Source organism: Sebastes fasciatus, chromosome 19 (genome assembly GCF_043250625.1).
Source record: "Sebastes fasciatus isolate fSebFas1 chromosome 19, fSebFas1.pri, whole genome shotgun sequence".
Lineage (NCBI taxonomy): Eukaryota > Metazoa > Chordata > Actinopteri > Perciformes > Sebastidae > Sebastes > Sebastes fasciatus.
Genome location: NC_133813.1, coordinates 27207929 through 27221076, shown reverse-complemented (window position 1 = coordinate 27221076; position 13148 = coordinate 27207929). Strand labels below are relative to the sequence as shown.

The window sequence follows — 13148 nt, the reverse complement described above, 5'->3', positions numbered from 1 at the left end:
ACCTCTCCGAGATGGTTTGTTTTATGTAGACTGTTATTTCGGATGATCCAGAGTAGCATGTGTGTAATTATAGCATGTGTATCTAAACAGAGCCTCGTATGGGCTCTGCTGCTGTCATAGAGCTTCAAAGTGAGCAGTATTTGTTTGATTGGAGAGCATGATAGGGCACGCAGGCCACATGAGCTCCGTGGCTCTACGTTAAGCCCCGAAGAAGAGCCGTGACATGGATGAAAGGTCCAGTAAGGCCAATGCAACAGGGCTTTCATCCAATCGGAGCTTTGTGGAAGATTAGCTCACAGGAAGGGTTATTATGTCTCCCTCTTTTCTGCATCAACACCACATCGCTTTATTGGAAAACCGATCACAATCATTTTAGAAGTTTCGGTTGTCAGAGCATTATGGTTTTGATTTTCTGCACTGTAAAAAAAAAAAAATAGCAAGTCTCACCAAGTTTAGATGAAACACAAAGGAAGAAAAGTGTGTGAGGCAGCAGCAGTCTGGGAGAGATGATAGAGGGAAAAATGATGGCGCTTGAGGGAAAATAAAGAGCGAAGGAGGAAAAAAGCAGGAGAGAAGAGGGAGGAGAGAGAGGAAAGTACTACTGCAGCGCACCATAAAGCAGTAACCCAAAGCCACGTCAGCACAATAGAACACAGTGGAACCCCAGACTTCCCTCCCCTCCACCACCTCTATTTTCACTGCTTTTCCATCGTCCGGCTCCTCCTACAACTACACGGCTGGATCTCTCATGCATCTAGTGTGTGTTTGCAAGGGGGGGAATTAGCACACATTGTCTTTATCTATCCCTAAATTATCTTCAGCATTTGCTAAGAATTGTCCAGATGTGCAAGATGCATCAGACTTACAGTAAAGGCGATATGTGTTTTAGTAAGGGGTAAACAAGTTTATGGGGGAGTGAAAAATGAAACAGCAGCAGGCGAACACTACACTGCCTTAAATCCCATAAAGCAAAGATAGAGCTGACATAAATAATCAAGTTACAGAAGCCAATAAAAGAGCTGCCTTGAGGGGAAGGACATGAGCGGGCTAGGTGGCAGCAAATACAAATTGCTTTCCAGCTATGTTTAAATGTTGTAATCCCAGTTTACTATGGGGTGAAAGGTTGTGAAGCCGAACAGATGGAAAGACTGCGTAGCAGAAGACAACTTGTAAGATAAGTTAAAGATGGGAAAACATCTGTCGTGATTAACCTTGCGTATTGAAGAAATGATTTGAAAATGGCTTTGAGCTGGTTTGTTTGAAGTCTCGAGAGAACGTTTAAACAGAAATGCTTTGAGAAACTAAGCGAGATGATGGGTAGAAGTATCCTCATCAGGGCTGTCAAAGTTAACGCGATAATAACGCGTTAACGCAAATTCGTTTTTAACGCCACAATATTCTTTAACGCATTAACGCAGCTTGTGATTTTTAGGTTGTAGCGGCTCAGTCTTAAAGCTAGAGTGAAGATACTGGTATCATATGAAACTATAAAACCTGATGAATCCATCGGTACCAACCATGTCATATTTCCTCTGGTGAGGAAAAACTGTCATGTCCATTTTCAAAGGGGTCCCTTGACCTTTGACCTCCAGATCAGTGAATGAAAATGGGTTCTATGGGTACCCACGAGTCTCCCCTTTACAGACATGCCCACTTTATGATAATCACATGCAGTTTGGGGCAAGTCATAGTCAAGTCAGCACACTGACACACTGACAGCTGTTGTTGCCTGTTGGGCTGCAGTTTGACATGTTATGATTGGAGCATATTGTTTTATGCTAAATGCAGTACCTGTGAGGGTTTCTGGACAATATCTGTCATTGTTTTGTGTTGTTAATTTATTTACAGTAATAAATATATACCTACATTTGCATAAAGCAGCATATTTTTCCACTCCCATGTTGATAAGAGGATTAAATACTTGACAAATCTCCCTTTAAGGTACATTTTGAACAGATAGAAAATTTGTGATTAATTTAAGATTAATCACGTTTTAATCAACGGTTCCTATGATATCTTGGAACCGTTATCTCGTGTCAATTTCTGCTCATTACATGCATAAAGTTTTTTCAAAATAAACTTCCGTCTTCACAGGAAAATAATTTAGGAAAAGATCGTGGTGTGAGCTAAAATAGCTCTGGAAGTGGCCTAACTTCAGTACGGAAGTTACTTTTCACACGTTTCACACAGAGTACGAACGCCTGGGTGAAAGTCTCTACGCAGCATTTGTCGCTCTTTGTACTTCCCGGTTCACGATTACGTGGATTACACACAGATAGATTTTGTGGGATATATATATGATTTACAGTATATTACTTTTCATAGGTGTAGCTATGAACGGTGTGTGAGAACAGAGATACCGTGTGTGTCGAGTCGGACACTCACCTGGATACAGCTGTTTGGTGGGGGCGCTGAGCTGGGCGTCTTTGGATACTCTGTAAGCCACATCGGGTTCTTGTGTTGACCGCCGATGTGAGCAGAAACCCGTAGATTTTTTAACACCCTCAGGTAAACTGTGAAAATCTAAAATCTTCAAGAGGTCTGCTGGTTCCACTGCAGGGAGGAGAAAGAGACACATAAAGAAAAAAAGGATGTTAGATTTAAATAGCACTTAAAATGGCTCCACATTTGTCCAAACTCCATAGTACACATTGCTAAATTTACAGCCGGTATATCATACTGTTTATACAAAGCATATATAGATACAACCCTCTGAAAACCCAGAATTTCTGTCAAATCAAACACGCCTTAATTATGACCATTCCCTCTATTTCCTATCTTTTGCTGACTCAAAAGCTCTAGTTACTCAGCAGGAGATCTCACTGTTGTGGTTCAGAGAAGATTTCAGTTGTCCATTTAGGCGCTAAACAGAGACGTGCCCATTTATAGATCACCATGATCATGGGTTACCGCGGTAGCTAAACCCATCCTCCCATCCATTTCCCTGCGATGCTAAATCTACCGCTGCCTCCCTTTGGCCACAACCGTGCAATTAGCACACTTTCAGGCCAGTTGTCCCGGCTGTTACCAGGCCACCGCAGAAGTACACTGGGTCAGAACGATGTGACACGGGGTTTGACCCTGGACCGCACCCTCGCATGCCAAAACCACCCAGGACAAACAGCTGTTCCTCCAGCCAGATGCACACACAACAAGCTGCACAGTGACACCTACTAACATCCAGCATCGTCTGGACAGAGAAGGGGACACTGGGTCATGTCTATAGGGGCAGTCCCGTAAGGAACGGGGGGCTGTCAGGGTGTTTTAGAGGAGGGCAAACACTAAAGGGACGAAGCAAACTAAACAGAGGACAACAAAGGGTTTTATGGCACAGACAAAAGCATGCTGTGGTATTCTGCTGGATGCATTTTTGTGTTGTGAAGGCAACCCCTTCGGACAAGTACAAAAGCACACACACACACACACACACACAGGTACAGAAGTCCCAGTGTCAGGCTGCAAAGACCACACACACCGTTCAGAGGAAAAACCCTTTCAATAGCCTCATCCATCTGAGAGTGAAAGGGATGCTGGGAAAGGTGGAGAGGCGAACGGGCAGAGCGAGAGTGTTTGTACATTCTGCGTTACCTCCAGCTGGATGTCATTACACATGGCTCACGTGCAGCGCAGATCAATTTAAAAAAAAAAATAAGTGCATTCTTAACAGAGGTCTCCGTTTAAGAACACTTAAGTCTGATTGCATGTTGAGTAAATGATCCTATCACCAACAAGACAAAGACCAAACTACATTAAGCTTACTGAGAGTACGTTCATCAAAAGTAACCTTGACTTACAAAACTCAAAGACTTCAGTTTACAGTACAGACATTAGTCAACAAATGAAATAAGATATAAACACACTTTTTAACAGTTTATACCTGTTTATACACACAGTCTGGAACTAATCTGTGTGGACCATTTCGAGGAGAAAATGTTGGATTTGAGTCAGATAAATGTGATGTGTGGTGATTTCCTAATCAGGATGTTCTCATCTCATCTCTATCTCTCTCCTAAGCCAGCCCACTCTTCCTGTCTCTGAGGAAGTCTATTATCCAATCCCAAATGCTGTAAATCTAATTCTGCACATGTAAATGTTTGCTTTGGGGATATACACAGATCTGTAATAGAGAAATATATTAATCCGAGCACCACACCCATCAGTTTCCAAGCCCACCTAGTCCAGCCTTTAAACATGTCAGAAGGATTCATATTCCTGGAGGTGCATACCGCAGGATGACGGGGCCTCTAAGCAGGTAAAGGGTCCAAAGAAGAAGACAGCTTTGTCTGTCATCAACTCATAATGAAGAGACGGAGAGAAACTCTCCCCATCAGCCAGAAAGTATCCATCACTCACCGTGACGTGATGAAGGAGGTTTGTTTAATGAGCTCTTCGCTCTGCTACAGAATGTCCGATGATGGGAAATGTAGTTGTGTTACAAATGCTCTGATTGAGTCATTAATTGAACAAAACGCGTTCCACATCGTTATCACTTATTGGTCTACAAGTGGGAGATTGTGGGAGCTGATCATGTGATATGAAAAAAATGGGATACACATGATGCAAATCTCTCTGGCTGCTTAGCAACCGAGGCATTCAGGGGCCAGAACGCCTACAATAAACTTCTGAAAAGCTGAGTAAAGGTGTCCGAAGATACAGCATTAAAGCACAGGGACTCCAGGACCCAGGAAAGCATACATCTGCTTAATTGCAGCAGCTGTATATTAAACTTATGACTGTCTTAATAAACACATTCAATTATAATAAACATATTAACCTTTATTAGACTTTTTTAACATTATTGTAGACAACTGCTTAAAGTTTAGAACTCCGATTTTTTAGGGGGCAAACTGTGGTGGTCTAGTTGGCTGATGCTGACTGAGATTCAGCAGAATTATTAGAAAATAATCACTATATGTTTTAGAAAACTGTAGCCTTGAATTTATCAGAAAAAAACAGCAAAATATTCTCTTGACCACACTCTGGAACTTGCATACATTTAGCATCCATCAGACAAACATCATGCAGGATTTTAACAGTCAAAAGATCAGTTCCAGTGAGACGGGCACAGGGAGGCACAGTTTCTAATATAAGAGAAGTAAGTGACGTATAAGCTGGCACATAAAGCGCTTTCATTTAATACCATTCTTTAACAAGGACCATGGTTGACCAAAGAGTTGTTTCTCAGACAGCCACAAATGTTCCCTGTTAAAGCCACAACAGTCTGCCCTGACACTACAGTAACTCCCTCTGACCTGCCAACATCCAACAGCACATTATTCCCTAGGGAAAAAAAATCAATCGATCACTGACGGCTGCACAGAAGGAGTCCATACAAGGCATGGAAATGGCTGCCCTGCGACCGAACGATGCTCTGAACGTGCTTACATGTCACATTAAACCCAGGCTACAGTATTAAAATGTGCCAACGGTTGACGGCGTTCATGTGGGGTTAGTCAGTGATCCTCAGACAGTTCTAACCAACCAGCCGTAGCCTCCCTTCTCCATCTCCTCTTGATTCATCTTCTTGCAGTAACACAGTCTCCCCATCTCCTTATATGGACACAACCGTGCATTAGCCCAGCTGCTAGAGACTCTGTTGGTGACAGGTACAAACACTCACTTCATATCTTACCTCATATAATACTCCTATAGGTGTAAGACTACTTCATGATCATCCTGTCAATGCATTAGCGATCATTTCAGTGTCACCTCACACTTGAGCGTCTAAACAGGAAGAGATAAACAGCAGCAGAGGCTGACGGTAAACTACTCTCCAACAAGCCACAGCCATTTCATTACTTTACAGAAGACAACAGCACACAGTGATAAATGATTCAAATAAGTTCCCTTGGGTAACGGCAGCCAAACACTCACAGAGCATCATACCAATATGGCTGTCATAATAACAATAACAACATCATAATAACAGCCAGCTCAGCACCATGAGGGGAGAAGGAGAGGGGGGAGTCTGTAAAGAGCATCCAGTCGATGCTAACTGTGTCACAACCCCCGCTGAGGAGTGTTGCTTTTGCTAATCCACGCTGACACAAACTAATCCTGTGAAGATCAGTCGCTTTTTGGGAAGGAAACAATTGTCATCGGGATGCCCCTCATTCCTTAGCCGATAACCACTCCTTCCCCTACGTCAATCAACCTCGAACTATTCCACTTTCTCATTTCCGTTTCCCAATTTCCTTTTTTCTCATGCGAAATTAATTTTTTCATCCAAGTTTTCAGATCCCTTGATGGATCTAAAAGCGACCACAGGGCCTCTTCTGGGTCATCTGGAGGTGAGCCAGGTGGAGAGGGCCAATTAGCGGCTCACAGGAAAAGAGGAGGAAGGTGAAAGGATAGCATAATATACCTCTGTCCAGACGCCGACTGAAAAATAATAGACCTATCGAAAACCCGTCTAAGGACGGCAAATGTCTTTTCCAATATAGCGATGACTCGCCTGATGCATTCAGACAGGCACAAACATCATCAGCTCTATTTCCCTCTTTGACGTGTTTACACACCTTCATTCATGGATTTCTGTCACCGCCGGTCGACCTTACAGCGGAAGCCGTCCCGACCACATCCTAAACCGCAGGTATGGGTCTCAGTCCCACCTTGTTAAGCTGAGATGTTTACCCACTTAGTATGGCAGATCCCTCCAGAGACCAACACCTCTGGCACCAGATGCTAAAAATACTTCCCCCTCTGACCACAGCCCCTCACATCCAAGAGGCAGGTCACACACAAACTGTTTATACAACACGGTCTTGTGTACATTTTGCTCTCTGCCAGGCCGCCGTCCCTCTTTCATGCAACGGAGCACGGCATACTGTAGATACAGTGCACCCTTTAAAGGTTGATGCTCTTTGGAGGCTTTTTAATGTGTAAATAAACACCTTTTCTTTCCTTTGCCTATCATGTTATCCATCCATGTCTGGCCCTATTTCAGATGTCTGTAATGCTCCGATCAGCCACAGGGCCTCTGCTGTCCACAAGTTTACAACACTATTACAAGACAAGGACATAAGATGTTAAAGGAGGATTGAAAGTAGGGGAAGTGGGCTGTTCCTTATCAACTCAAAGGATTCACACAAGATTAATGCATCCAGACTCACTACAACTTGTTTCTTGCTACGAGTCTCTCATCTTCAATGCTTCAGAACTCTTTTGGTTCCTGAAAGATAAACTCTTAGAGGGTGTAAAGCATCCTCTTCTACTCCCACAGTCAGATCTTAGCTGAGCCATCTGCATAGTGGGAGCTTGTAAGTGTAATGTACGAATCAAACGCTGCATCTTGATGTGATAAAAGAGGAGCGGTTAACTTCGCCTTCAGCCTTTTATGGGTTTGTTTGTCAGACATGGGCTGCAGCAGAGTAAAGGCTAATGAATTCATAAAAGTATACAGTGTGAATTATTTTAAACCGTGTGGTGAAACTTACTACATTACAAGCAGAGAAAAGTGGGCATTGTGTGGTTTTGCAAATATCCCCCCCCCCTTCCTTGCCCTCCCCTCCCTACCTCACTACACTTTCCTTCCACCTTTTTTCTCTCCCTCTCTGAACAGTAGCTTTTGAGTGCCAGATTCATAATCCCGCTCTCGGCTCGGTGCCAAGACTGTGGTGGATCCCATTCCCCTAACCTATCCATCTACCCTCCATCTTTCATACACACACACACGTATTCTGCAACAACACTTAGTGACTCCAGACAGCACCATTTCATTTGACAGGAGGAGGGGTGCCGGACCAGTGAATTAGGATTTTTTTCATGAAGGGGGGAGGAGGGGATTAACATTCTTCCCTCTTTCCCTGCCCCCTATCCTCCTCCAGCCCTTCCTGAAGTGAGGCCTGACTCTCCAGGCACATGCTTGACCTGGCGCTGAGGACAAGGAGTAATTAGCAGCCATAAAGAGGACCCTGCCTCACTTGGAGAGCAGCGCAGCCCAAAACAAGAATGCCCAATGAGAGACTTCCCCCTCCTAGAGCGCATCACAGACAGGGAGGGTGTTCGAGTTTTTTTTTTTTTTAACTTCACCTGATTCTGTTATGAAACTTTAACAGAAGCCAGCTGTAGTGAAGCTGGAGCCTCACTGTGAATGCAGCAGGACTGACTTTAATTACTTAAAGCAAGACTGTGGAATTAAAAAAACTTTCGTCCTCTTACAAATTAAAATTTATAATAAAAAACTCCAACTCACTTTAACACACTCCGGGGTTTGCAGCTACAGCCTTACCTGGTCTAGCATGACCATGTACCTGAGCTGGGGCCTAATCAATACTAACACTCATTAAATAGGATGTGGTGTTTGCAGTGTCAAATAGTGCCTCTGATCTTTTCCCCTTAAAAGGTTCATGTTTCATCTCATAAAAGTGTATTAACTTTAATTAAGTTTGCAGAAGTACATCCCTCCTCTGTTCTGAAACACAGCGTGAAGCCTTTAAAAACACAAATACTGCTAAATACTAAAGCATGAAGATATCAGGTCCAAGACACACTTCTATCAACACATTGACCTTCTGCTGCTGGGCTTCATGTGACCAGACCTGGAAATCATACTGCAGGCATTACGCTTGCTAGATTGAACGCATTACATACACTGACTGCATGGACATCCTGTAGAGAACACACACACTAGAGCAAGGCAGACATACAACACACGAGTCAACCAACGCCAGCACAAAACCTGAATGGGATGTCAGTTAGCAAGATGGCGAGCGATCACACACACCTCGGCTTAATTAATCACCGCTTCTCTACACGTGAGCTTTGCAGCGAGGATCAAACTGAGGCTCAAGTTGCACCAACATGTGCAGCTATACTGAACTCACACAGACACTGAGCTCTGAAGAGGCACATCACGGAGCTGTTAGCTTCCGTTATATTTCAGTAAGCGGCTACAGTACGATCCAGGGCTGGGTGGTATGACCAGAAATCAATCAATGATAACAAATAGGATATATATTTATGTAATTATAGATAAAGTGACAATAGATAAAAGAAAAGTTAAAAAATACTGATATGGTCTGGCTATAGAGAAACTTACAAACTGTATATAGTAAAAGAGAAAAAATTGGGATCGATGAAATTTCTTTTTTTCTTTTTTTATTATTATTTTAGTTTTTAAATTCTGAGCGCTTTTGTTATTAATAATAGTAGGATTTTTTTTCCACCAACATGTGATCTTAGTAACAAGTATGACAACAGAATGTGCCGTACTTACATTATTTTCAAAGTGTCTTCATGTGTTGTGTTTAGGTTGGCCTTTTTTGTGTACCATTTATGTGCAATGTGAAGTGTATGTTTTTCTTATGTTTTATCAAAAATTCAATAAACTTATTCTTAAAAATATTTATTTGCAACCGGGGCTCCCTGAGAATATGGTGTACAGTGAGATTATTTTTAAAAGAAGAATTAACACATTCGTCCTCTTAAAAATGAAAAATTGAATTTATAACCAATAAAACACACTCACTCTTAATTTAAAATACACTCCGGGGTTTTGCTGCTACTTGGTCTGGTTTGACCAGTAGTTAATGGTGGCCTTATGTTAGCAGATGTTAGATAGATATTACTGTGTAACTGAGTCACTCAATTGACTTTACTTCCTACTTGTGCTTGCGTATTACCATGTGTGGCCACAGTAGGTGCTGTTCAGCAAAAGCTACAACTGCTCACTTAAATGCAAAATTATTAGCATCAGCAATCATCATGTTAGCTGCTTGAACGAATGCCGGCCGGGTGAAGGTGTGCGACTGCGACTCAAAGGCAACTGAGGACAGTGTTTACACCAACATGAGCCAGATTAAGTCTGGAAGTGACCATACATGCCAGCATCAGTTCATTTTATCAGACAGCTTTAATCCAGACTCTTTCAGGACGCTGACCCAGTGACTGCGGCTGAGAGCTGTACGTGAAAGCAGCAGCAGGGAGGAAGAGGCAAAGGAGGAAATGAGGAGTGAGATCTTTTTTTTGTTTGTTTATACACCTTCATTTCCCTGTTCACGATCAACTCACTCCGGCTCTTTCATACTCAGATAGTCAGAGATTAACCCCAGCCTCTAATTGCAAAATTACAGGAAACACCAAGCAAATTTAGAAACACAAGAAATGATAAGAATCCACCCAGAATCTGCAGAGCATAGTCTTTCATATTCAGCCCTACACCCACAGACGTACTGACTCACACACAGACCTGAAAGATGATCCAGAGAACAGAGAGTTTTTCTGACCAGAGCTTCTCTTGTGTACTCTGAGGCTCAGTGCTTTAGCCAGACTCTTATTGCTTTAACAGGGGGAATACCAGATGGTTTACTTCACTGTCTCCGTGCTGCAGCTCACAGCAGTGAGGATAAATCACTGTCTGCCTTCCACCACAGACTAAGATGGAAAAAGTGAGTCAAGATTCCACAGAGCACCTCTGAATGCTCATTTTACAGCAAGAAACTGCAGGAATGGTCCAGTCGAGATGCATGTGGACGGCCTTTATCTCTGTCTTTTTTTATCTCTTCTTTTGTCTCATTTGGCACCAGCTTCATTCAGTTGTATTTTCTAACCTCCATTAGCAGCTTTATTTCCCTGTGCTAATTTTATTGTTTCTCCCACAGCAGATATGGTTTTGATGGCTGTCTGCTGAGAAGTTTATGATAAAAGAGGTCCCTGCAGCGCTGACATTAGAGAACCATTTCCTCTCACCCAGCCTCAGAGATAACCATTATTCCAGCAAACACACTGACATTAACCCAATCTAATAAATGTGAAATTCTGCACAATATTCAAGCTTTTCCCTTCTACCTGGCACCGACACACGAGAAGAGGCCTATCAAACCCAAGTGGCACATTCTCCAACACTTCACTGAGGTGCTTTGCCTCGTAAATAATGATGGGAATCAATCGAAATATGCTATGTTGCCTCACAACGGAAGAATTTCATCATCATTGATGAAAACATTAAAAAACATTAAAAATGATTTACAAGGATATTTTCCGTGCAAATAAATTAAAATCCAGTGATGCTTATAGATAGTAGTGTTTCATTATCACTGAATATACTGACAAAAAGGAAGGACGTGTAGGTAATAAATCTCAAGCAGCCATTTCCTGATGCACAAGCAATCATGTCAACAAAGGGAAAGGAAATCCCAGAGGCAAGATGGGCAGAGTTTAAAAAAAGTAGCTTCACTGAGGTGTGGAAAGAGTGACACAACACGAAAATGGAAAAAATAAAGAGAACATTTACAGGCTATCAATCACTGTTCTTGTGATAGTGGTAATAACACACGGTGTAATTGCAGCCTGAGGTAAGGAAAGCTCGCCATATTGTGGAGTGCCAAATAATCTACCGGAGTTGCAGCGACAGCCATGAAGAGTCTCCTACTGACACTTTTACCAGAATCGTATTGAGCAACATCAATTCGCTGTGGGTGAACACCAGTTACTCTGCCAGTAGGTTGGCTGACAGTCGGCTATTTTACCTGAGTCATCAAAATCGGCTTCCGACCTCATGTCCCTGGTTAAAGGTCCCTTAACCAGGTACATGAAATTGTATATATATATTGTATATTTGTGACATCCAAATGTACAGAAATTTTGACAGCTTGTTTTAAAGGTGTATGTTTCTGAATACAGGCTGTGTGTATTTCTCTGTCTCTCTTCTCTGTAACCCCCAATTACTTTTCATGAGGAATCATACTGTAATACTCTCTGGATTATGTTCCCTTGCATTTTTGGGTGTGCACAAAGTGCAGGACTTTGACACATCCTGAGTGCCGCGTGTGGTTAGGTTGGCATGACAAAAGGATTTTGGCTAAGGTTAGGGAAACATCGTGGTTTTCGGTTACATGTTAATACAGTGTTGACTTTTTAGCATGTAAACAAGACCAGTCTTTCCCTAAACTTAACCTAAAGTGCTGTGAGTGTGTAAACATAACCAAGGTGAAGTTGTATCATGTTTAAGGGTCCAGTGTGTAGGATCTGGCGGTATCTAGCGGTGAGGTGAGGAGATTGCAACCAACAACCAACTGAAGCCTCTCCCATGTGCCGAGCAAGTTGGAGAGCAACGGTGGCCGAGGCGAAGACGCAAATGTCCCTCTCTTCTCTAGAGCCAGTTGGAGCAGAGCCAGTGTGTGGTGAAGTGAGTGGTGAAGCAGGAGAGAGAGAGAGTGGCGGAGACAGGAGTGAGTAACGTTACTGACTCCAGCCCCAGCAGGAATAGTTAACAGCGTTTGGTTTGTCCGTTCTGTCGGTGCAACATGGCGGACTGCGTGGAGAGGACCCGCTCCCTATGTAGATATAAACGGCTCATTCTAAGGTAACGAAAACACAACGATTCTTATTATCAGGTGATTATACACTAATGATAACATATTTATTAATATCATATTCTGAATTGTTACACACTGCTCCTTTAACTGCTACGATATTGTATTGCCAGTGTGGATATTGTACAACAAAAATCAGTTGTTAAGTTGTTAATTAAGGGCTTTTCGTCATTATGTTGGTAGAAAACGTAATCCAGACAGCATTACATTTTTGACTACATTAATTCACTGTTGCAAATTAGAACTATGTAAATGTAATTTCTAGGCGACAGTGTTTCTCAAACAGCTTTCTTCATTTGTCTGACGCATTTCCTTCAGGTTGCCTCCTACACTATTGTGTTGCGGTCAGACTCTTGGTCCCTTGTTACAACAAATTAATCAAGCGCAAGACTTAATGAGAAAATACTGCTGAATGAGCAGAAACTTGAAGTCTTGATTTAATGTCGCCTTTCCATTCCAACTCCTACTTATTTCATCACCTAATAAAGTCAAAATAGAATACATCTGACGACAGTGAAGCTTCTGGAGTGAGCAGAAACCATTGTATCTCCCCTAGTAGGAAAGAAATGCTTACAGTCAGTATTCCTCAGGCCCAGGCTGTGGCTAAGCTCGGGCTGGGGAAGGAAGGGGGGAATGGGGTTGGAAAGGATGAGTCATACATTGCTTTCCATGCTCAATGATTATAATACCCCATTACAGAGAAAAGCACTGTTTCCCAGCTCAAGTGAATACTCGGCTTGTGAGCCTGGACCAGACTTCACTTTTTCACTCTGCCATGCACTACATACTGCAACAAAGCATACTGTTGAAAATCAAATACAGGAGTGGGAGTTG

General features: G+C 42.5%; 1 protein-coding gene across 4 annotated transcripts in view; it reads right to left on the bottom strand.

Annotated features, from left to right (window-relative positions):
- The window catches only part of col5a1 (procollagen, type V, alpha 1), an 87863-nt gene that overhangs the window by 66852 nt on the left and 7863 nt on the right, over window positions 1-13148 (bottom strand). For all 4 annotated transcript variants that reach the window (XM_074618209.1, XM_074618210.1, XM_074618207.1 and 1 more), the window contains exon 2: window positions 2386-2553. In XM_074618209.1, coding sequence (XP_074474310.1) covers window positions 2386-2553 — 168 coding nt within the window. The remainder of the gene's footprint in view (window positions 1-2385; window positions 2554-13148) is intronic.